The 23,175-nt window shown below is 41.1% G+C and overlaps 1 protein-coding gene across 3 annotated transcripts in view; it reads left to right on the top strand.

Annotated features, from left to right (window-relative positions):
- adgrd1 (adhesion G protein-coupled receptor D1) overlaps positions 1-23,175 on the top strand; it is a 32,284-nt gene that overhangs the window by 1,358 nt on the left and 7,751 nt on the right. For 2 of the 3 annotated variants that reach the window (XM_005473085.4, XM_013271540.3), the window contains exons 4-15: positions 667-789; positions 893-1,069; positions 3,101-3,361; positions 4,751-4,818; positions 6,138-6,278; positions 6,401-6,451; positions 7,007-7,133; positions 7,440-7,547; positions 9,628-9,703; positions 11,315-11,456; positions 22,268-22,341; positions 22,967-23,090. In XM_005473085.4, coding sequence (XP_005473142.1) covers positions 667-789; positions 893-1,069; positions 3,101-3,361; positions 4,751-4,818; positions 6,138-6,278; positions 6,401-6,451; positions 7,007-7,133; positions 7,440-7,547; positions 9,628-9,703; positions 11,315-11,456; positions 22,268-22,341; positions 22,967-23,090 — 1,472 coding nt within the window. Of the gene's footprint in view, positions 1-184; positions 284-666; positions 790-892; positions 1,070-3,100; positions 3,362-4,750; positions 4,819-6,137; positions 6,279-6,400; positions 6,452-7,006; positions 7,134-7,439; positions 7,548-9,627; positions 9,704-11,314; positions 11,457-22,267; positions 22,342-22,966; positions 23,091-23,175 lie in introns of all 3 variants that reach the window. The other variant, XM_025897125.1, reaches the window with a different exon arrangement.

The following is a 23,175-nucleotide window of genomic DNA, read 5'->3' as shown; positions in this document are numbered from 1 at the left end:
TGATGTGTGAAGTCACACTGAGTTTCTTTGACCGCTGCCACCGCGCACGCTGGTCACCATCACTCTGTCTCATACCTGTGCATCACGTCCCTCCCATCGCTTTCCTTTCACCGTTCTGTCTTCTGTTTTTTTTTTGTCCGTATTAGTGTGAATCACTTTTTTTGTCTCTGTTGTCTTTGTCCAGCTATCAGAATCCACAACCACACTGTGCTCCCTTCTTCCCATAATTCTTCCTATGTGTATACCAATGACTCTGCCTACACTAACATTTCTGCAACACTAGGTGAGGATCCATCACTTTTCCTCTCACTGAAATCATTTGTGCATCACCCACTGCCCTCTGTTGTTCCCTCTGTATTGCCACACGGTTGTGCTGAGCCCTCCACACTTTTCTCCCCGTTCAGTCTTCGGTTCTTGCAGACTGAAATGAGGACTTCTTGGTATGTTGATGATAAGGGATCGTTCTTTAACATTAATTAAACCTGAAGTCAAGTAGGAGACTTATTGACTGGCTTCTGAGATGAGATGCAAGGAAAGCTGCAAAATCTTTATGTTTATCAGATGCAAAACAACATGTGGTTACATGACTATAAAGTCACATAAAATGGTTACAACACCTTCCTGTTTTTAAAAGAAAATTTTCCTCTAAATTGTGCTTTGTCCCAGACATTGTTGAAGGAATGGTCAACAAGGGCATCTTTCTGAATGGAGATAACGGTGGCACCTTTCTTCACTTTGGAAACTACCAGAACACGTGCATTAGTGACCCTAATTTATGTGGTCCTGAGGGTGAGTGCACTGTACTTAGTCTATAATTGAACAAGTTATCGTTTAGCTTGTAAAACCGTTCTGTTCCTGTACTGACGGCTGCTGGGTTTTCATCATCCCCTAGGCATTACCTTCTCCTTTTTTTGGAAAAACCACGAGTCAGCCTCCCGCTTTGCTGTCGCTTCTGGAGGAAAAGTTATCTCCAATGGCTTCTCAGTCTACACAAACCCTTTAGGAGGATATGTGGAGTTTTACACTCGTAGCAACAAGCACAGATGGCGGGCCAACATCAAGGTTCCAGGTACTCTGAATACATTTCCTTTCACATAGTTACATTTCCCACAAGGAATCTATTTTGGTCTTGAACACACCATAAACTAATGGTTATATAATTTTATTCATGACTTGGTTAACTGAGACCAGATGTAACTACGGACAGTTGATTTGGCAAAGGCGAGGGTATATTTCTCAATCTTTTGCCGTAGCACTAAACATACAATTTGTTGGAGATGGCAGACAACATGTGCAAAATAATGTTCGGTGTTTAGTTTTGATGTCAAGTTAGAAGAGATATGAAACACAATAAAAGTCAGAGTGTGACCAATATTTTGAATTCATTTCTGAAAATGAAATTACTTTCTTTTCTTTTTTTTTCATGAGATGGGCTGATACTGTAAACAGTTGACAAAATGGAATAAACCATATGAGATTCAACATTACGTGAAACTTTTACCGATCGCTATTCTCTTCTCAAATGACTTGTGTCATCCTTGTTTTTCCTGCAGTTACTCAAGGTCTTGGTCGTAACTCAATTTTGATGCTAGTGTTCGGTTATAAAGATCCAAACGTCATCTGGTTCTCATACAATGACATGTTGAGCCTTGGGGACATAATGTCAAAATATGTCACATCTCTTTCTTCTGATTTATGAGAAAAGGTTTTTGTGGGTGAATGAGTAAGACTCGAGGGCCTGTGTGACCCAGCGTGTGATTGTAAGGCGAAAGTTAACAATATAAAAATGTACATATAGAAGTGAATGAGAGACTTGAAAGCTGAGCTTGGTCTTTGGTGCGTCCAGTACTGCTTATATTGTAACCACAAATGATGTGTTTTGGTGGTTTTGGCTGTCTGGCATGTGTGACGGGGAAGGCATTGTCTTTTGGGACTTCTCTATTGTTCATTAATTTCTCTGTTCTTGTGATACACAATTCATTGTAAATACTGGCTGGAGTTTTTGGTTTGTGCAAACCATAAAATCTAGTATCTGGAACTGAAGGAGTTATAAATTACTCTATCAGTCAAAAGATTAAGCTGGATCAATTAATGGAAAAATCAAGCATTTTAGTTGACAAAGTTAATTCAATTCAGTTCTGTTTTATTTATAAAGTGCCAAATCATAACAAGAGTCGCCTCAAGGCGCTTAATGTCAGTTGAGTTTTGGTTCTTTGCTTAAGACGGCGCCATCAGCTGGTCAAAATGTAAAATTGTGTAGTGTTCTTGCTATTCTAACTATTCTTGCTAAACTAACCTAGCATCATTCTGAACTTAATAGGCTATCTCACAAAAGCCATGTATCTCTGTTCAGCCTCACATAGCTGTTGGCGCGGCTAGGAACTAGTGCTTAAGACACACAAAAATTCTGTTCAGTTCAAGCCAATATTGTTTATATAGGCTCAGGTAGTAGGACAGGTCACCTACAAACTGGAAGGCTTGTGGGTTGATCCATGGCTGCCCTCCGATGCATCCATCAGAGTCCAAATTTGCAAAGCACTTGGTGACAGCGGGAATGAAAAACTCCCTTTTAACAGGAAGAAAGCTCGAGCAGAACCAGGCTCAGTGAGGGACAGCTATCTGCCGTGACCGGTTTGGGATGAGGGGAGGGAGACGGGCAAAAAAGACACAATTTAAAAAACAAATATTAAATTTAAAAAGCTAGAACCAGCAAATATCAGTGTGAGTTTTCTTTGATAAAAGCTACTGTGTATTGAGTACACGTCATCATTTACTTTCTGGGTTAACCCAAGCATGAAACATGGTGTCTGCAATATCAGTCGCTTCAAAAAGGCGACCAATGACTGAGAACATTTGCAACACCACACTTCCTGCTAAACTTATTCACACTTATTCACACATGAAAAGCTACAATACCTAAAATATTATAAAGAAATCCCAACAATCAGGTAACCCCCTGTGAGCAAGCACTTGGCAACAATGGGAAAGAAAAAACTTCCTTTAAACAGGAAGGAAGCTCTGGCAGAATCAGACTCAGGGAGGGGTGGATTCAATTCTTCAACAATTGAGCGTTTCTTTCATTTTATGTTTACCTTATTAGGGCCATACTGGACGCACATCCTCTTTACATGGACTAAGAAAGATGGCCTGAAGGTCTACATCAATGCGACCCTAACAGCTGAGAACAAAAATGGAAGCATTTCAGAGGAAACCTATGGAGACCCCTACCCTGACCTCGTCATTGGAACTGCCAACAATAAGAGATATAGTCACTATGTAACAGGAGCCTTTGATGAATTCGTCATCTGGGAAAAGGCCCTTTCACCTGAGAACATCTCACTCTACTACAATGCAACTATAGGTAGGACCTGTCTACTATTAGAAAAAACCTCCTGACATTCTTGGAGATGCCGTATTTATGAAAATGCTTCCTCTCTTTTGACTTTGCTCTGAGGAAATCATGGGTTAAAAAGCAATTTCCGTCCTTATCCATGCTACATTCCATCCACAGAATTCATGCTTAACAGAAGGACATCAAACCATGCAAATAAAACCTGCCTCACTGTCAAATGGCTCTTCTTGCAGAAACCATTTTCATGACCTTCAAGTGCCATGGCTTACAGTTTTTCCTTATAAGTATTTGTAAGAGTGCAAAGACCTGAGTTGAGTTGCAGGGGGCAAATCATTTTAATGTAATGTGACAAGTTACAACACGCTAGGACAAAACACCCAGAATCCTGTCTGTTTTTGTTCTCTTTACCTCTGTTGCTCAGTAGAGTGCCATAAAAGGACACAAAATGGCATTTATGAGAATGTAGAAAAAAATTAACATTCTGTTTTGTGGCGCTTTATATTGTAAGGTAAAAACTTAAAAACAATATTAAAACAGAGAAAACCACAACAATGAGCTTTGGCAACACTGGGAAGGAAAACCTCCCTTTTAACGGGAAGAAACCTCCAGCAGAACCAGCTGGGGGTGAGGGGAGGAAGACAGGATAGACTTTCTGTGGAAAAGAGCAAGAGATTAATAATAACTATATTACAATATATAGTTATGGTTATATTTTCTAATATAAGATATTAGAAAATTTCCTTTTAATCTGAAAAATATTCTAAGCGTAATGAAATGTAGCTTTTTAGCTGAGAGGTTAAAGCATTTTTGGTTTGGTTTTACCGATCAGTAAAGTTGAACTCCTCTTGTGTTGACATATAAAGACTGCTACTGAGAATTATTTATGTGGTCACGATAAAGCCAGAGAGTCTTGATTTCTTTATTACCTGACAAGAAGAGCCTGACTGTTGTGGTTACAGAGAAATATTTTTACCTCTCCAGAACATGCATATAAAATGTTGTATTGAACCGAAGAAGAGCTGACTAACATGTCTAATGTACATCCATATATGGTGTTTTTCTGGTAGCTGCTTAGAGCTGTTTTCATTAAATGACAGCAAAGATATAAAATGTGTCTGAGCCCAGTACAGAAATTAGTGGCAGAGTATTATGTGGTGGAGTATCCCACTTTTGCGGAGGCTGTAAAACACCTCCTCTCATGACCGGGCATTACACTCACACTGTAAGCTTGAAGGTGATAAAATCCAGCCACACTACTGCAGCCTAACCCAGCTGCACTCAACAAAGGACCTAAAAAAAGTCGCAAAAAGGCAAGGTTAGACTAAACCATGACTAAAGACAGGAGTGATGCTAAGCTATTCCCTGTCCTGTTTTAACCCTTTGTATTGTCTTTTCTAGCTTGGGACATGGTTTCTGAAACAACACCTAGAATCTCCAAGGAAGTGATCTCAACTACGCCGATGGCCGTAAGTGTCTCAGGGTGTCTTTGAACAATAAAGCCCAGTAGAGGGGACAGTAGAGGAGGGTCTTGCCACAGAACACAAGTGAGAACTGAGGCCCTAAAAAATTGGTTTTATATCATTAAACATATTAGATTATTTTTGTAACAGAGAATGACTGAGCACTCAGTGTCTTGTTAGCTGTACAGAAGGTAATCTTAGCTCCTTGTTAGCAAATTACATTTGTTAGCTAAGACACATTACTCACAGTTTGAAACTCCAAGAGCTATAAATCCATGGGCTTCAGTTAGCATGCTAAATGTTAAAGTTCATGATAGTACAATTAGAAAAATGCTGTATGTCTTTTTTGGAAGGACTGCCAGAAGAAAAGCCTCTTCTCTTAAAAAAAAATCATGGCGGCTTAGCTTTGGTTTGCAAAGCTGCATCTGAAGTAATCATAAGCCTTCTGGAACAGTGTCCTTTAGATAGATAAGATAAAAGCGGAGTTGTTTGGGCAACACGCCCAGCGAGATGTTCGGCGAAAAACCAAAGCATATCAGCGCAAACACCTCATACCAACTGGCAAGCACAGTGTTGGAGGGGTGATGATTTGTGCTTGTTTTGCAGCCAAAGGACCGGAGTGCCTCGCAATTTTTTAGTCGACCATGAACTTCTCTGTATACCAAAGTGTTCTAGAGTCATATGTGAGGCTATCTGTCCGACAGAAGCTTTACCCAAAATGGATCGTGCAACAGGATTACAAGCACACCAGCAAATCTACGACAGAATGGCTGAAAAGAAAAGATTGACAAATACTGTACAACGGTAATTTGTCAGTTTTGGTACAGATTAGGAATAACCTATTGGATGTTAAAAATATAGTACTCTTACAATGTGTGGGTGATGACACCACATCTCTGTACCTCAACATCATTAGGACTATTACCAGAGGGTCTTTAAGCTAAAACACATATGAAAGTCGATAAAGAAGTAACAATGAAGGACTTTTGGTTGAATCCACACTAAGAGTTTATTTCCTGTTGAGGCATTGTTTCCTTTTAAAGACAAATGGAAAAAAGCAAATAGATAACACATGTAAATAGAAGCAACCTTTTTATCGAAAGGCTTTGTTTGCAGGAAACTAATAAAGAAATAGAAGATAGTAGGCAGAGCCAGTCAACAGTGCACACTACAGCGCACTCCTTGTTGGGCACTAATCTGAAAAAGACCAATGCCGAAACTCTCGTCTAAATTCAAGCTATCAGTCACTAAACATCCTGTGTATGCTGGAACTCGCTGCTCCTGGCAGTAAACTTCATTTGATGCCTGATGTGCTGTCTCCCCAGAGAGCCGCTGATATGAGTCCCCCTGTCATCAGCAGTCTCCAGGAGGAGCTCCGACCCACAGACTTCTTGCCAGTGCAGAGTTTCCTGAAGACGCTGCCCAATGGAACCATTTCTCGTAATACTGCGAACAACCTCACGCAGGTCTCGGAGCGCAGTCCAAAACACATGTTGCTGTTGCAAAACCAATTCATACACACAGATACAATGCCCACCCATGCGCCTATGATGCAACAGTTCTGTGATGTCCATTTTCTTCCACCCAGGGTTTGCTCAGAAGTGTGGAAGAAATGCTGTCTTTTCCTGGACTGACAGAGGTAAATGGGTTCACTCTGTAGTTGTGCAGTGTCCAAACATGACGCAATGTAACGTATGCAATGTGGCGATTACGTTAATGTAACGCACCGAGGATATCTGGATGTTTAAAACTGCGTAACTGACTATAAAGATCTCTGCTTCCTCCACTGTGCAATCGTTATGGCCAAATCACAAACACAAGAGAGCGGTTTCAGTACACTGGGTGTTCAGAACAACCTTGCTTGTTTTTGTAAGAGCAAGCTGAAACAGATGTTCACATCAAACTTGGACAGTAGATACAGTGTAGAGTGAGTTTGAGCCAACCGAATTATCAAGTTTTTGTCAGGTTTGCAGTGTAACTCTAGACGGTGACACTATCACCTGTTTTTATACTCTGAGCAGTACTCTCCGTGACAAATAACCTGGTGTTTTATGTTTGTATAAGACATCTGCGAAAGCTCAAAAGAAAAACGTGAGACCATTTTAATAGGTCAACATGAGTCAATGCTAGATGCCGAAAATCAGAAACAGTGAATCAGTTGTCAACTTTTTCACGTTGGGTCATTGTTCTCTAGCAGCAGTCCACCCCTGTGGTCAACGGTCTGGTCAAGACAGTGGACAGAGTGATGGAACATGTAGTGACTAACCTGGAGGACAGCCCGAACTCTCTCATCTCCCTGGATGGAACATCTTTTGTTGCAGGTCAGTAAAGTGTCAGGTTCTCCATAAAGTAAGTCATTGTTTGTAGCTTTTGCGGACTCCAAGCCTCAAGTTGACATCATTAGTTTTGTAATCACGTCAGCCAACTGTTGTTCAGATAAGCACAAGTTAAGCTTCTCCACTTTTCCTCTCCTGGGTTTTTTTCCTCATATTTTATTACTGTCTCTCTCCCAAGGGGTCGTTTGATGTTTGTGATTCCCCCCCGACAAAGCAAATCGATCTTGTTACTTGCTTGTCACTTTGTTTTTCTCAACAGTTCTCCCTTTTCTTAACCTTTGACCTCCGCAGATTACTCTCTGATGAAACTCCCACAGAATTTTGAGCTGTCACATTACCGCTTCCCCACAGAAGGCAAGAGCTACATCTCTGTGCCTGGAGAGGCGTTCGCAATGGAGTGTAAGTACTAGCATTACAGCCTCTCCGTGTTCGCTGACAGGTGCTCATCGACGTGCAAGGAGGAACTTTCGGAGGATTCTTTGCGTAGACAAACTAGTAGCTGGGTTTGAGTTTGAATACCTCACATTAGCCGTGCACTGATTCTGCCAAGAGAAAATTGTCCAGCTGGGAGACTCTTGTTACCGAACGGTAATTTATTATCGTAAGATTTAGGACTACTAACATGGCATACAGTTAAGGACAGGAGTGCCATGAGAGCTTTTGTGTGGCTTTATGGTGTACTGTAGAAATCCAGCTATGACTTTAATGTTGGCAGTTACCCTTTTATTCAGAACAGAAAGAATGAGAGAGAGCGCACTTTTTCTCCACTTTCCTCCACCGTTAAAAGGAATGGATCCACGTAGTGGAGCAAGGGAGAGCAGTAATTACAGTGGGCATTAAAACTCTGTTTGTTTGACTTTGTGTTCAGGTCAGATTCCCTTGGCTCCACCTGGCTCTCGCATGCACTGAGGACCGAGCTCTTAATAATTCGTTAAAGGGCTATTATCAGAAGTGGAATACATGTTATTGCTTGACACATTAGAGCCAGGACCAAATTAACTCTGAATACCTGGCTGCCCAAAGTGCTCCAAGGGCAGATTTTATATTCTAATTAAGAACAGAAAATGCTGCATATTTTGCATTTTGTTTTTTCTTGTTCTCTCTCTCTCTTCTGTAGGAGAGTTGTACAAGCATGCTGGCCCAGTCTCTGCTGAGGCTCACTGGGAGGCATTCTGCTGAAATATACATAATACATAGTACATAAATGTACTATTGCTGTGTGATTTATTACTATTACTGAAGGCTACTTGCCACCAAGCTAACATTGTTAGCTAGTGTTAGCTGAGTTCATAGAGCGCAGACTGTAGACTTGATGGATAGCATTAACAACCTGCTAGCTGCAAATGATCACATGCAGTTCTGAAAGCAATACCAGCTAGATTCTTAAATCTTAATATAAAATGAGTAACAGTTGGGCGGACTTTAGGTAAGGCTGCACTTTTTGCAGTGATCTCACATAGAAAACTATTTCTGTATCAGTACTATGTTTTCTTTTTGTCTGCTAAACTGCACATGATTATTTGCAGCTAGCGGGTTGTAATGCAGCTTTCAGTAATAGTAATACATCACACAGCAATAGTACATCGAAGATACTGAAGTGGCACATAACCCAGGTAGCTACTACAACTAAAACAAGGCAGTTGCAGTAGGCTAACGTTAGTTCTTAAAAAAGAACTTACTCCCAGATGTTTCCTTAGGTTGGAGTCTTTTGATGCTGAGAGCAGCTTGGTTGCTGACAAACAGTTTGCATTGCACAGTCAGCTTTCTGGTCAGAGCCTCTTATTGCGTTTTGTTTGGGTTTCCACTGGCGTGAAATTACCAAAATTAGAGAGGAGATAGAGAGGGGATAGCCTAACATTTGAAACAGGAAAAGACCACCGTGTAATTCACTGATTTCAACAACGTAACTGTATTCCAATTATCACCTATTTAAGCAGTAACTGTAACCGAATACAGTTACTCATATTTTGTATTTTAAATACGTAACGCCGGTACATGTATTCCCCAACACTGCATGTATTATATATTTATTACCAGTCTTCTGTTGTGTATCCATATTGTTTGTTATCTGCTTTTGTTGCTCTAGAGCAGTTCCCAAGTGAAAGGCCTTTGAAAGGAGGAACAGGGCCATTAAGCATTTCCTCCAATTTCATTGTTTATCTTAAAGTATTAAGGTGGGACCGAGCTGAACGATAGGTCAAGCCAGGGGTGGGGGAGTAGACCCCCAGCTCTCCTGGTGAAGTCATTTAGACATTTCACAAGCTTTCCAGCATCCACATGGGTTTGTGGCAGTCTTGCTTTTCACCCCTGTGCGAGTATAGGACTGTCCCATTAGCCCGCCGGTGCCACCACACGGTAGCGAGCCGATGTTAATTAACTTGCCTTCTTTGTGAGTGTTTTAGCAGCACTGCTTTACATTCCCGGCCCTCGGCTCATTTTTTTCACATTCAGTCTGCGCGTGTTGTCTTCTTCTCCTCAGCTCAAACTACCATTGTTGGCCTCTTTTACCACAACATGCACAGCTACTACAAAGAGATCAGCCCTGTGAAGACCAGGTAAGATGACACAACATGCCACCAAACGTGAAAAGTAAAATCTTGAAAGGTCTAACTAATAATAAACAGCAACAAGAACAAAAGCGCCAAGTCAGGGACGCTGTCTTTGTACGTCCTGTGTGGGAAATGGGTAAGCTGGCACCAAAGGCGCCCCTGCTTCCTGAATTGCAGAACAGCTGATGCCCCAGGCCAAGGCCTTATCTGTTTTTTTCTCTCCTATCTCTCATCACACCACTCAGCTCCCGCTGACTGATACACCCTGCTATTAGCTCTTTCACTTACTGTTCCAACACTGGATCAGCTTGTTCCAGCTTTTAACCCAATTTGACATAACAGTGATTAAGCATCTTGTTGTTCCCCACTTTTGCATCCATCTAAATTAAGTCAGAAATGTTTACGCCAGTACATTTGGAGGCTGCTAGGCCTCCCTTTGTATCGTAAGAGGGAGACGATGTTCGTGTGACCGCAATGTCAAATTGGGGTCACATGATCATCTCGAAAAACTTGTCATGGAATAATTCTGGCACTAAGTGTGATTCATTAAACAGACAGATGGTTAAAGTCTCATCTAAATGTCACTGCTCTGGTCCTGTGTTTAACACGTATGTGGGAATGCCAGTTGCAGATAACAGTGGTTATAGATGCTATTGTGAAACAAGAGATCTGGAGTACTTCTCCTTTTAACCAAATATCAACTTTGATCCCCTGCTGAATTTGTAAGTTTGCTCACTTACCAAGAAATGAACAGTCTCTCATTTTTATGCAATCCTCTTTTAATGAAGAGACAGGAAATATTACCAAATATCCAGAAAACAAAAACACATTATATAAAGGTTATAAATTGATTTGCATGTCATTTCCCGAAATAAGTATTTGATCCCTACAACCCAGCCAGGATCAGTGCTTAAACAGACAGTCAAGCACGGAGGAGGAAACATTAGGTAATGGATGAGGCCATGTAATGTAAAATCAGCCAGAACACTGAGGATGGGTCATGGATGGGTCTTCCAGCATAACAATGACTCAAACATACTGCTAACTAGATACTCAAAGGAGTAGCTAAAGAAGAAGCATGTAAAGGTCAGCTGCCTAGACAGTCTTCAGACTTCAGTCCTATAGAAAATTTGTAGAGGAGCTGAAGCTTCAAGTTGGCAAACGACAGCCAAGAAACCTAAAGGATTTAGAAAGTTTCTGTAGAGAGGAGTGTAACAAAATCCCTCCTGAGATGTGTGCAAGTCTGGTGACCACCTACAAGAAGCATCTTACTGCTGTGCTTGCCAACAAGAGTTTCTCCAACAAGTGCTAAGTCATGTTTTGCCTCTGGATCAAATACTTTTTTCACTCAATGATGCAATATCTTTTTTTCTATATTTTTGGTTGTTATTCTGTCTTTCTCCATTAAATTGAAGCTACTATAAAATTGGAGATGTTTCATTTCTTTGTAAGTGAGCAAACTTACAAAGAGTTGGGATCTGCAGGGGATCAAATAAATCTCCCCCACTGTATGTCTGCCATTTCTTTCCGTCTCTTTCTTTTGTATGTTTGTCTGGATTTCTGCTTCAGTTTCTTTCTTAGATTATCTAAGCCTGTTCTCCCCTTTTTATCTCTTAGGATTAATGAAGCAGCTGATTACAAGGATCACAAAATCCATGTAGCAAGCTGTCTGATTTCTTTGAAAGTGGAGCCTCTGCCAGCCCTGTCGGTCAACCTTTCTGGAGCGCCACTCATAAAGATCGTGCTCACCCATGTTTTGGTAAGACTGTAATTTGCGTGTCCCATTTCTTCCTCTCTGACTCATTTATTTATCAGTCTTTTTTTCCATCTTGGTGAGTAATACTGGGAAAACTAAGAGAGTTTCTGCTTGGCACAATTGTTGGGTGTGGGATGTTATCAGAGGGGAGAGGTCTGCCTATGGTTACGGTAGCGGTCTGATCTCGTCACATGAAAACTATCGGCTCTATTTTTGGTATGTGCTTATGTAAGATGATGACTGTCCGTCACTGACTGACTGAGGTTTGCGCAGCTGGGCATTTACCAGCACAAAGAGCGAAGCCTGGTTTGGTTTTCATTAGGCTGCCTAGCTTTTCCCTTGCGGAGCATTTGGCTTCTAGAAAGCGAGCTGATTATGTGCATTTGAACTGCAAGCTTAGGGCACTTTAAAAGAAACAATAACTTTATTTTATGAACAACATATTTTTCTTTGGTACTTTATGGCAGGGACAGTGCCAGCTTTCCATGGGAAATTCAGTCAAAACTGGAAATTAATTGACCAATGTCTATTGCATTAGCTTGTGTTCCTGCGAAGTCATAAATATGGTGGTGTGCTTCACAATCTTGTATTTGTTTTATCTTAATTAGTTGTGTTGATAAGCTGTTAGATTATCATGCAATGGTATTAATGAGGCTGTTGACTTAACCACACTGTAATGTATTTCTGTTTCTTTTATAAGTCCTGCATGAATGATCGACTTTCTGTAGAAGTGAATCAACCCCCCTCCCCACCCCCCAACCCCAACTCATAAAAGCAAAAAAGAAACTCATGCAGCTTTATGAAACCATGGTAATATTGCTTTGTTTGCCTTCATCTTCCCTGGTGAAATAAATGTTTATGCTGTAATTATCTGGCCTGGTTTCTGTGACAATGATTGCTGTGTTTGTTTTAGCGGACACCATGGGAGAGGAGTTAAAATTTCCTTTGTTATGGTAGTGCTGGAGATGCTCAGCAGTTCTCCGTTCTGTTTCTGTTTTAAGGTGTTTCTATTTTAGTTGGATTGCCCTTACGACTGATGTAAGGATAAATCAGGTTACTTGCATTCTTTCCTCTCCATCCCATTACAAATAGGCTGTTATACTTATTACTAATGCATGCTGATTGGAACGCACCGAGCCAGCGCGTTTCTGTTGCACATAGCTCAGGCTGTGATTTATTATGAGGAGCCACATCGTAATTTGGCATGCAGAACTTTTGGCTCTGGTCGCATCCAGAACAGGTTGTTTTTGCTAAAACTGCACAGACCTGTTGTTGGATTTAGTCAAAAAGAAACTATTTTGGTTGTTTTACTGTTTTTGGCGGGGTGTCGATACTTATCACCTCCCTAGCTTGAAGGCAGGGTGGGCTGCTCACACAGTATGTGGCAGACATTACCCGTCATTGTTTATGCTGGTCTTTACTGTCCGTACTAAACCTCAAACATGTCTGCTCATGGCACCGGTTCACTGGGCTGGAGCAAGTGATTTGCCGCTGACCTCTCTGTTTACCCCCTGAGAATAGGTAAGTGCACAGTGACTTCATTAAAACCCAGTGGGAGTGCTGAATGTGTCTAGCACAGAAATATGTCAGCTCCCTCATCCGTCTTTTCGTGCTGTCGTGGCTACGACAAGCTCTGTGTTTCGTCTCTGGTACTGTACAGTCAACTACTATCCTGGCTCAGACACAAAGTCTCATCCATTTTCTCTATCTGACACTTGGAATGCTAAAACAAATGATATCATGGAGTGATGGAGTCACCAGCCTGTAAATAAACTTTTGTTATAGCAGGTACTACTCATTCAAGTCAAGGTCTAAATCATGTGGTTGCCATCTGAGTGACCTTGCATCCTTGATTGATGCTCCGAGCTCAGTGAAACGACACTGTGTTCATGCCGTTCCTACCCGACTCAATCGCTTCTGCAACCACGCTTTGTGGCATGGAGCTGGTTTGATAACCTGACTAGGTGTTATCATCAGAGGCCCACAGGCTTTCTCATGCCATTCAGCTGCGGTGGTGATTGGACCCTGGCTCTTTTGGTGATTTATTACGGCTGTCTGACTCTGGTTTACTTTGAGAGGGGTGAAGGCGGCGAAGAGGGGAAAAAAAGGTGTGAAGCACTGAGGTCTGTAGTTAAACATTAATATATACATAAAAAAAGAGGCTGGCACCTTCTTCTTATCCTCTACTGGCATCAAAGCATCACACTGATGGTATGAAGTGAACAAATGGAAAGATTGACTTCATGGGTGAGGTCTATTTATAGAATTAAAACTATGAGGATTAAAAAAATGATTTTGACGAGGGCGCCTGACTTTAGAGGCATATAAAGAAGTGTATTCGCTCAGAAGGTTTATAAGAAGATCCAGAGTCACGAGTGGAATGGCACGGCAGTATTTTGCTGCTAGTCTCTCAATTCACTTGAATGATTTTTATGGTGATGTTTAGCTTTTAATGACTTCTTTGAACTGTTGTTTTTCCCGACTGGAATGACTGTACACAGCATACATCTTTAATGACTTAAGAAAAGAATTGGGTGCACAAGTTTAAATGTATTTGTGTGACAGTGACTTCTGTCGGTAGCCTTAAGCAGATGTAGGTTATAAACTCACAGCTTTAGTAACTTTATACATCTGTTCAACTGCTTAATAATACAAATACCTAATCAGCCAGTCAGATGGCAGCAATTCAGTTCATTTGGGCATGTAGACATGGTGAAGACAGCGTGCTGAAAACTTGAAAACTGAGTATCAAAATTGCAAAGAGGGGTATTTTATGTGGCTTTGAGTGTGGCCTGGTTGTTGGTGCCAGACAAGCTGGCCTGAATATTTCAGAAACTGCTGATCTGTTGGAATTTTCCTGCACAACCATTTCTAGGGTTTATAGATAATAGTCTGAAAAGCGAAGCTATGCAGATCTGATTGGAAGGCAGTAATAATTCCAACAACCTCTTGTTACAACCAGTATGTGCAGAAGAGCATCTCTGAAAACACAACATGACCAGCCTTGAAGCAGATGGTGCTACAGCAACAGAAGTCTGCACCACTGCTGTCACCTAAGAAAGGAAACAATTTTCACAGGTTTACCAAAATTGGACAACAAGAGATTATAAAACACATTGCCTGGTCCAATGAGTCTAGATTTTTGCTCCGACAGTCAGACAGTGCAGTCAGAATACGGCATAAATGAAAGTATGGATCCAACCTGTCTTTTATCAGTGGGTCAGGCTGCTGCTGCTGGTCTAATGGTTTTCTTGGCACCCTTTCAGCCCCACAGTACCACCTATTGTTTAAACACTGTTGCTGAGCACACTGTACGCCTCTTCTGATGGCTGCTTCCAGCAGGATAGTGCGCCATGTCACAAAACTCAGATCACTTCAAACTGGTTTCAGTGGGATCACTGTACTCAGGTGGCATCCACAGTCACTGCATATCAGTCCAATATAACATCTTAGGGATTTGGTGATTCTCATCTTGGACGTGCAGCTGACAAATCTGAATTTATGTGATGTTGTCGCGTCATTATGGCCCGAAATCTCGGAGGAATGTTTCAAGCTTCTTGACGGAACTGATCCAGAAAGCATTACAGCATTTTTGAAAGCAAAATGAGGTCCAACCTAGCACCTGAGAGGTGTACCTAATAAAGTGTCCAGTGAGTGTGTTATGCTTCTACTCTTAAAGACCTCAAATATTTACCAGGTAGCCATACAAAACTTTTTGATTTATTTTCACCCACTGGTTCCCGCTTATAACAAAGAAAATGAGAGTTCAGCAGGAAGTAATTCTTGTAATAAGGTCAGGAGAGAAGAAGGAAAAATGCTTACTTGTGCATGAAAACATGTCAAGGCTTGTTAGAGCTTTCTATATGTGTGGAAAATAATGGGCTAATTGTTCAGTACCATTGAAAATAAACCCGCAAAGGTTATTCAAAACATACTGATACCCACGCTCTTATTCGTTTAATCACGCAAGCCATGCTGATCCTGATCAGACCTTTCTGCCACAATAGCATATCTGCTCTTTTTTGCCAGTCTTTTTATAACTCCAGCACACGCCCAGCTTAAACCTTATGGGCAAAACCTATCACTCTGTTTTTCTCTCTCTCTCCCTCTCTCTCCAGATTTCCCAGCCACCCACACCCACCCGTGCACTTGCGCACACAAACACAAGACGTGTGAGCCAACTCACTGATCAATCACAGATGGAGGTCTGGCTATTGCAATTCCCACTGCAATAGACAGCTCCTCCCATTTAGCGCCCCCTTTCTGTCACCGCTCCAACTTCGCGACCACCACCTCTCGCTACGTGATAAAAAGCAGATCTTTTTTTTTAAGCAAGGCCCCCATCTGTGCCCACAGATACAGGCAGTTTTCTTAAAAGAACGGTGAAAAAAAAGGATTTGGTGCTTGTGAAGTAATGTTCAAAAAGAATTTCATTGCCTAGTAGAAGCAGTTTCATGTCCGCTCTTTTAAACTCGCGGCAAAACGATGAAATAGCAATTCAAGATTGTGAATGTGCAGAACAGATTTATAGCCGTAGATAAAAAAAAATCGCGCCAAGATAAAGACAAAACAAAAAAAGCTGCTTTTATGGAATAAGTTAGTCTTTAAAAAGTCAAAGTGAATTTATTTCCCTCAAACAAGCTCTTCAGTTTAATAAATGGCTGAAATATTTTCCCTCCCCTGCTGCAGGCAGTAATGTTAGTCATGCAGTGTCAGGGAAACTAAGACCTAAACTAAGACTGGGATCTTTGTAATGAGGGATATTGCTGCACAATATAGCAGATTTTTTGATATCGATACCATACCAAGTACATACAGTCAGTGGGCTAAACAAAGTATTGATCTCATGCTAGCATCGATGCAATACCAATATCACCATTGATACTGTTGATTTGGAGCAATCTACCCACCTCTAACAGTTGATCGTGCACACAGGAAGCTCAGTCATTTTGGAGAGCACTATCAGTGTCACACTAGCTGGCAAGGAGGCTCATCATCTCATAGTGACAGTGCTTATTTTTCATTTAAAGAATTTATTTAGTTAAGTGCATCTATTTCTGTTGTTTATCCACACTCGGGATGCATTGATCTGGTGCTTATATAATAAGGAGTTATTGCCGTACTCTAATCGAATGGAAGGGGCAAACAAATGTATCCAATCAGCTGATTAACAGGTGTCGTCGTCATCATCTGAATCTTGGAATTTTTTCATGATAAGCACAAAATTAAAAACTGGCGATTTGAAGACGCTGATAATGCTTTTCTGTCAGCACCTGAGAAAAACTGTCATTCCTGACTGTTTCGATATTTGCACATTAAATAAATAATCAGTTTATGTATTGATAAAGATGTATGATTGCTTAAAATCTTCATGAGTTACAGTTAGCGTGAGTCGTCCCAAATAAAAGCTCTTTCTTTCTTGGCGTATCCTCAGCGTCGATATGTTTATGTACCAATAGAAGTGCAAGCTTTATCGGGGAACATCATCACCTAAAAATCGTATGTATTGTTAAACTTCACTACAAAGAGTCTAAATATGCAGCCCTTTGACTTTTTTTTTTAATGTGAATGTGTCATTGCTCTGAAGCAGACCAGAAAACAGAGAAACATTGCAGTGGTTCCATGTGAAACCCCTTTGGATTTAAACTTATGAATTCATGCGTGTGAGGCTGGTGATAAAAAGGGGGGAGGGGATCACTTTCTCTTTTCTTCTTTTCTTTTGAGTCGACTTGATATCAGCGATACAGTATATCTGCAAATCAAAACCATCTCCCTGACTTTTAGAGCTGTTTAATTGTTCCTGGTTTTCCTCACACCCAGCGTCACTATCAACACTCGTCTCGTTGTTTTCGATGTCTACCTCCGAGGCTGAGCTGGGACCACAGCTGCATGTCTTTTTACATTTCCCCTGACAGCATGATCTCACTCATGGCCAGTTGTGTTATGCTGCATGGATTTTTGTTGTTGCTCCTCGTGCTGTGTGTGCGGATCAACCTAAGTACGGACTCTGATTGAAAAGCTGTGTTACAGCAACGGCGCGACCTGCGCCTCATCACAGTCACAGGATGTGTAATGCTATAGTTTATACTGAGTAGAGGATTTTTTTCTCAGGCTCCGTGTGTGTTTGTGTGACTGAGGAATGTTCCACCATACCTCGTTGTGCGTTGCCCAGACATAGTGCAATAAAATATTTCCTTCCCTTACTAAATTTAACAGCAGTCAGTTCAGCTTTCTAAGCTTATACGTGTATGGCCTCATTGTTCTTATGCAGAGCAGTTAAGCCATTGTCAAACCCTGTGCACCTCACAGGCCTACTCTAAAAAGTGAAGGTGATTTTAAATTATGCCTTCCACTTTTGCAAAAGCAAGATTGATCATTGTTTTTATGGCGCTCGCTGCAAAATAAATACGTGTACCAAATCCAGAAATTGCAGCCCAAATTACACCTCAGCTCTCTGCATTTCAAAACGATTTGGAACATTTCAGGGAACGGGAGACGGACGCTCCTTTTCTCTTCTCACGCTCACACCGCTTTGTAATTTCTCTCTGGTTTTTAAATTTAGCACAACTGAAACTGTCCGATTACTCTTGCGGCCGCATATTGTTGTATCAGTGCTGGATGGATGGAATGAGTGGGTGATGCAGGACTGACCTCAAGCTCTAGAGGATAGTAGTAGATATTAAAAAAAAAGAAAAAAAAAAGAATGTTTTAAGACTGAGGTCAAGATTGATGTTACGTTAGCTCAGACTCGATTTGTTTAATTGTTGTCAAGGTTCCACGATTTTGTGCTGTTTCTGAGTTTTGAATCCTTAGTTAATATTACCTTCGTTGAGTTTCTGTTCCTGTTTTTTTTTCTGTGTGAAGGAGTTTTCTCTGGTTCGCTTTCTAGTTTTACTTCTTTTTACTTCTTCGGCTTCTAGCTCTGCTACACGTGGAAAGCCTAAAAGACTCCACAAAGGACAGACAGGCTGGCACTTCTGTATAAATTGCCGGGTTGTGTATGATGTTAAGATTTTGTGCTGTGTGTTATTTTTATCCTTCATTATCTCACCCAAAAACCACGGATGGATGGATGGATGGATGGATGGATGGATGGATGATGGATGGATGGATGGTGATCAAAACCATAAAGACAAAGAACTGATTTGGTTTAGAGGGATATGTGCGTCAGACAGCAGCCAGTGATTATCACTTTTATTCCGAAGGTGGTGTGTATGCCTGGTAGAGATGTGCTGCCATGAGCAAGACAGGAATGGGTTGTCCTAACTTCCTCCCCTCCGGTCACGGCGGATCGCATTTCCTCCCTGAGCCTGCTGCAGGTTTCTTCCTGTAAAAAGGGAGTTTTTCCTTCCCACTGTCGCCAAGTGCTTACTGATAGGTGGTCATTTGTTTGTTGGAGTTTTCTCTGTATTACTGTAGGGTCTTTACCTTACAATATAAAATGCCTTGAGGCAACTGTGAGTGATATATTAAGCTATATTAATGAATGAAATTGAATTGAATTTCAAAATACAAAACAATCTGTCTCACATTGGCTGGTTGTTAGTCAGTCCAGGATGTACAACAGCCTCTAATATCAGCTTATACAGGCTCCATTGCATCTAGTACATGAATGAAAAGATGGAAGTTACAGGTGCATGCATTGATCCAACACCAACAGCTCTAAAGCTGGAGTTTTTCCATTCAAGCCCTCGATGAATGGTTTCATGCAGTGTTGATTAAGCCTTTCAGCACTTAGTAAATGTCTCTTTACTCCTTAGAATACCTGAGTTTAAGCGTGAAGCGAAGCACTGGTAGGCCAATGTGATGCATCACCTTAACAATTTAACGTAGCTGAAAAGAGTCCAAATAAACTTTTTAGAGGAAAGATTAAAGTCTGACAAAGTGAGCTATTGACCGCAAAGACATTTTCTTGTTAGAACTGAGTTCCCTAATGTTTGTGGAAATGCTCCCACAGCCAGAAGGTGGAGACAAAATTTCCACTCTGCTGATTTGATGCTTAATTCAGAGTTTACCCACTTTACTGTTGAAAAAAGAAACAAATGTTTATTTGTTTGTTTGGTTATTTGCTTTTAAGTATTTTAACAGTGCGTTATGCAGTATAAAAATGAATGTGAAATGAGTCTGTTTTGAGTAATTTAATAATGGTTTCCCTCGATCATGCCTCAGTTTATACAACTATTCACTGTGGCAGTGAAGAAAATCCCACCTGAACCCTGAACAAAGTAACAGGATGTGTGATTAAGCCAAATAATACCTCACTGTTTTTTTCTTACAAATTCAGTGACAGTAGCTAATCTCCTGACAAAAATGTTATCAGAGTCTTTTGGGGAAAAATATTTAAAATATCTAATCTTGCAACAGTTTATTACATAATCTTCTCAAAGGAAGAAGATAGGAAAGCTATCGACTGCAAAAAAAACAATCTGCAAATCAAAGACTTGGATTTATGGGAGCAGCTAAAACTGCTTTGAATATATTATTATTATCATTATCATTATTATTATTATTATCAAAATAAGCTGTACAACTCCCCTCTATCTGTTCTATTCTGTTCTATACCCCCCCCCCCCCAAAAAAAAGCCAGAAGCAAGCACGCGCCAGCATATGCTTCATATCCCAAAAGTTATATCAGTGTCGCAATAGCTTCAAACAGGACCGAGCCCCTGCTCCCAAGTGATAATCCTCCGCTTAACCCGTTGCACCGTCACATCCTATTCTACTCACGCAATCGGGTCTGAAAAGACCTCTGATTGGCTCCTTTGCAGACTCCGTGTGCCTGGAGTCTGGTTCTCTCCTGAAATTCGTGAATGGCAATATGCTGAAAGGTTGTTTTTGATTTCTTGTCCAGTGACAGCAAAACTGTGTTGCCTTCTCCAGCTGTTAGATTTTTAAAGGTTTTACTAAGAAACTTATGATAAATTGCTAAGTATGAATCACGCCTGCCTGCCTTTTGTTGTGCTTTAAGTCATTTGTCCACTTTGATGCATCAATAATTGTTATTAAATAATATTATATTGGATGTATTATATGCAAGTATTTGTACCTGCATTAATTACATTTAATTGATAAGTCTACTGCATGCTTAAATAACTAAGAATTTTAAATAGTTTTTACTCGTACTGGCATATCTGATATGTTTGAAACCACAGGCAGCTACAACAGACACTGTAGTGGGACATTGTAACAAAGAGGCACCAGAAACATCTTGTCTATCTATGATTTATCAGCCTCTCTCTCCCAGGCTCTTCTCCTTTATCAGCCTGTCACTCTGCATCACTCTCCTGTCACTAGTTTTTCCTCTCCCTTACTCCTCCCTGTTCTGCTCGCCTTACAAGGCTCAAAGTGACTTCCAGGGCGGTGTTTCCTGGCCCTCTGTTGTTAATAAAGACTTGGAGCGCCAGCTGCAGTCTTGGCTGGTAGATGCTGAGGCCCCGGGGCACTGGGGAAACAACAGCGTGCTCTCAAAGCTCGACCAGATCTCCAAGTACATTTTAAACGCTCACCAGTGACTTTCGGAGTCCTGCATCTCTCCTCAGATATCAGCCGGAAAATGCAAACTGGATACACCGCAAAACAGTTGTTAGAGCAGGAACATGGCCAAGAAGCGTGCTCATACTGTATGCGTGATGGTCTGTTAGTTAATGTATGTTTCTGCTTGTGTCTGGTACGCATCAGGGTTTGATGATTAGCGTTTGAAGCTGAGTTTACATTGTATTGTTAACAAGAATAATTAGTCTTCCTTTGCTCTACAAACCCCCAGTTAGAGCAGATTTGGCCCTTTACTGATGGACTTCCAGTGGGCAAGTTGCAGTTTTTCTTATTTCCATCTGCTTTCATTTACACCCAGCAAGAAAAAAAAGAACATATTAGAGCCCACAGGAGACCAGTAAATTCATCCACGGGGTTGCTTGCAGATCACCAAAGCTGGCCAGCTGCTGGTGATGACGGGGTACTTTCTAAGCACTCTCATGGCTCTTGCCCTGCCTGCTGTAATGGGCCACATAAATAGCTAATTGTTAAATCCATCTCGGGGGTCGCAATACACGGTGAGTAAGGAGGTGCATCTGCGAAACAGACAGAATGAGAGCACGCAGTGAAATCTAGGTAATGTGTTATGCTTTTGTAATATGAATCTCGGAGCCTATGGGCCAGTCAGACAGCCTGACTGTCAGTTTCACTCTCACTCTCACTTTTTCCAGAAGGAAATAGTGCAGACACACTCCATCTAATCATATAGTCGTTGAGTCTGAGAGGAAAGGCAACAGTGCCTATGAAGAGGTGTGCAACACTTAGTGTTGTTTTCCTCAGTTGACAGATTGAGGAGGGTAGTGGTTTGACCCGTAATCAGGGCCAAGTCCCAATTACTGCAGTCTTGCACTGTAGCCATTAGCTCACTGTCTCTGGAGACTCCAAATCTCATTTTAAGGGAATGACACGGAAAAAGTGATTTATAATCGAATAAGATTCTCGAAGACAGCAGGGATTTTCGCTCAGCGTGCTAATCACCTTAGCCGAGTGACGATCTGCACTTTGTCTTTCCCAGCGAATGATCTCAGATCTCCTTAGCTGTCATGTTTTACGCTGGTCATTTAAGCAGCAATGAAGAATTTATTGTTACTTTAATATTGCTTAATGTGTGCATTGAACACAGAGATAAAAAGATGGAAAAGTCAAGCAGCCTGTAAGAAATAATGATGCTGACTGCTGTCTAAAATATTCAAGGTTTATACACGCAAGCAGTCCACAAGCAAGCACGTCCTCGTCTCACGCACTTCTCTTACTCTCTGCCTTTTTGACTTCTTTATTTTCAGACTAAAGAGCAACAGGACCAAGTACAGAATCAGAGCAATAAAGTCTTCCTCTACTGTGCCTACTTGGACTACAGGTGGGTCTGTGTTCATGATTTTGACAGAGAACTTCTGAGTTATCCATTCAGATCCAGCGCCAAAGGGATTTTTATCTTGATTGTTCACTCGTTGCATGCATTTCTTTCTTGAGTCTTTAAATCATAAGAAATCACTGGTGATTGGGAGAAGGTGGGGTATTTTTTTTCTTTTACTCTTTCAAATCAGAAACATCCAGTTTTACATGTGTTGCTGTTTCGGCTTCTTGAGCCACAGCCCTCAATGTAAAACAAAGAAAAAAAAAAGCTGAAGCTCTGATACGCGGAGCCAAAACACTTTTTGGTAAGCTTAACTCATTTTTTTTAAAAGGGAGTGCGGTTACGTTGGATTCAAACACATCCTTCTCCTACTCCACTTTGCCCTGAAGCTTAAGCAAAATGTGAATAATTGGGTCGCCCTGTCAGATTGCCCTAATAAAGTCAACTTAATCTCTTTGTGCCTCCCACGGGGGGATATTGGATTATACTGAGTGCACCCTCTCACAGCGTTCCAGTGAAAACGTGCCCCGTCTGTTTCTCTGCATCCTGTTTGTTCTAGTTTTTCATGTTTGATCTCGCATTAAATACATTTTCTCTGCTAACAGCACCTAATTGTCATTCATTTCAGTTCTAAAGAGGGAGTATGGTCCAACGAAGGCTGCGTGCGCGCAGATGGAAACATGACGTACTCCGTGTGTTTGTGCAACCACCTTACCAACTTCGCCATCCTCATGCAAGTTGTGCCCTTAAAGGTATGAATGTTCTGGCTGCTCTTCAAAAGTCTGAATATTAGGCAGCATTTGCAACAGATCTCATTTTCGTTTTGTTGTTTTGAAG

Source organism: Oreochromis niloticus, linkage group LG12 (assembly GCF_001858045.2).
Source record: "Oreochromis niloticus isolate F11D_XX linkage group LG12, O_niloticus_UMD_NMBU, whole genome shotgun sequence".
Classification (NCBI taxonomy): domain Eukaryota; kingdom Metazoa; phylum Chordata; class Actinopteri; order Cichliformes; family Cichlidae; genus Oreochromis; species Oreochromis niloticus.
Note: the sequence above shows the minus strand (reverse complement) of the source record. Positions and strands in the feature narration are given on the sequence as shown.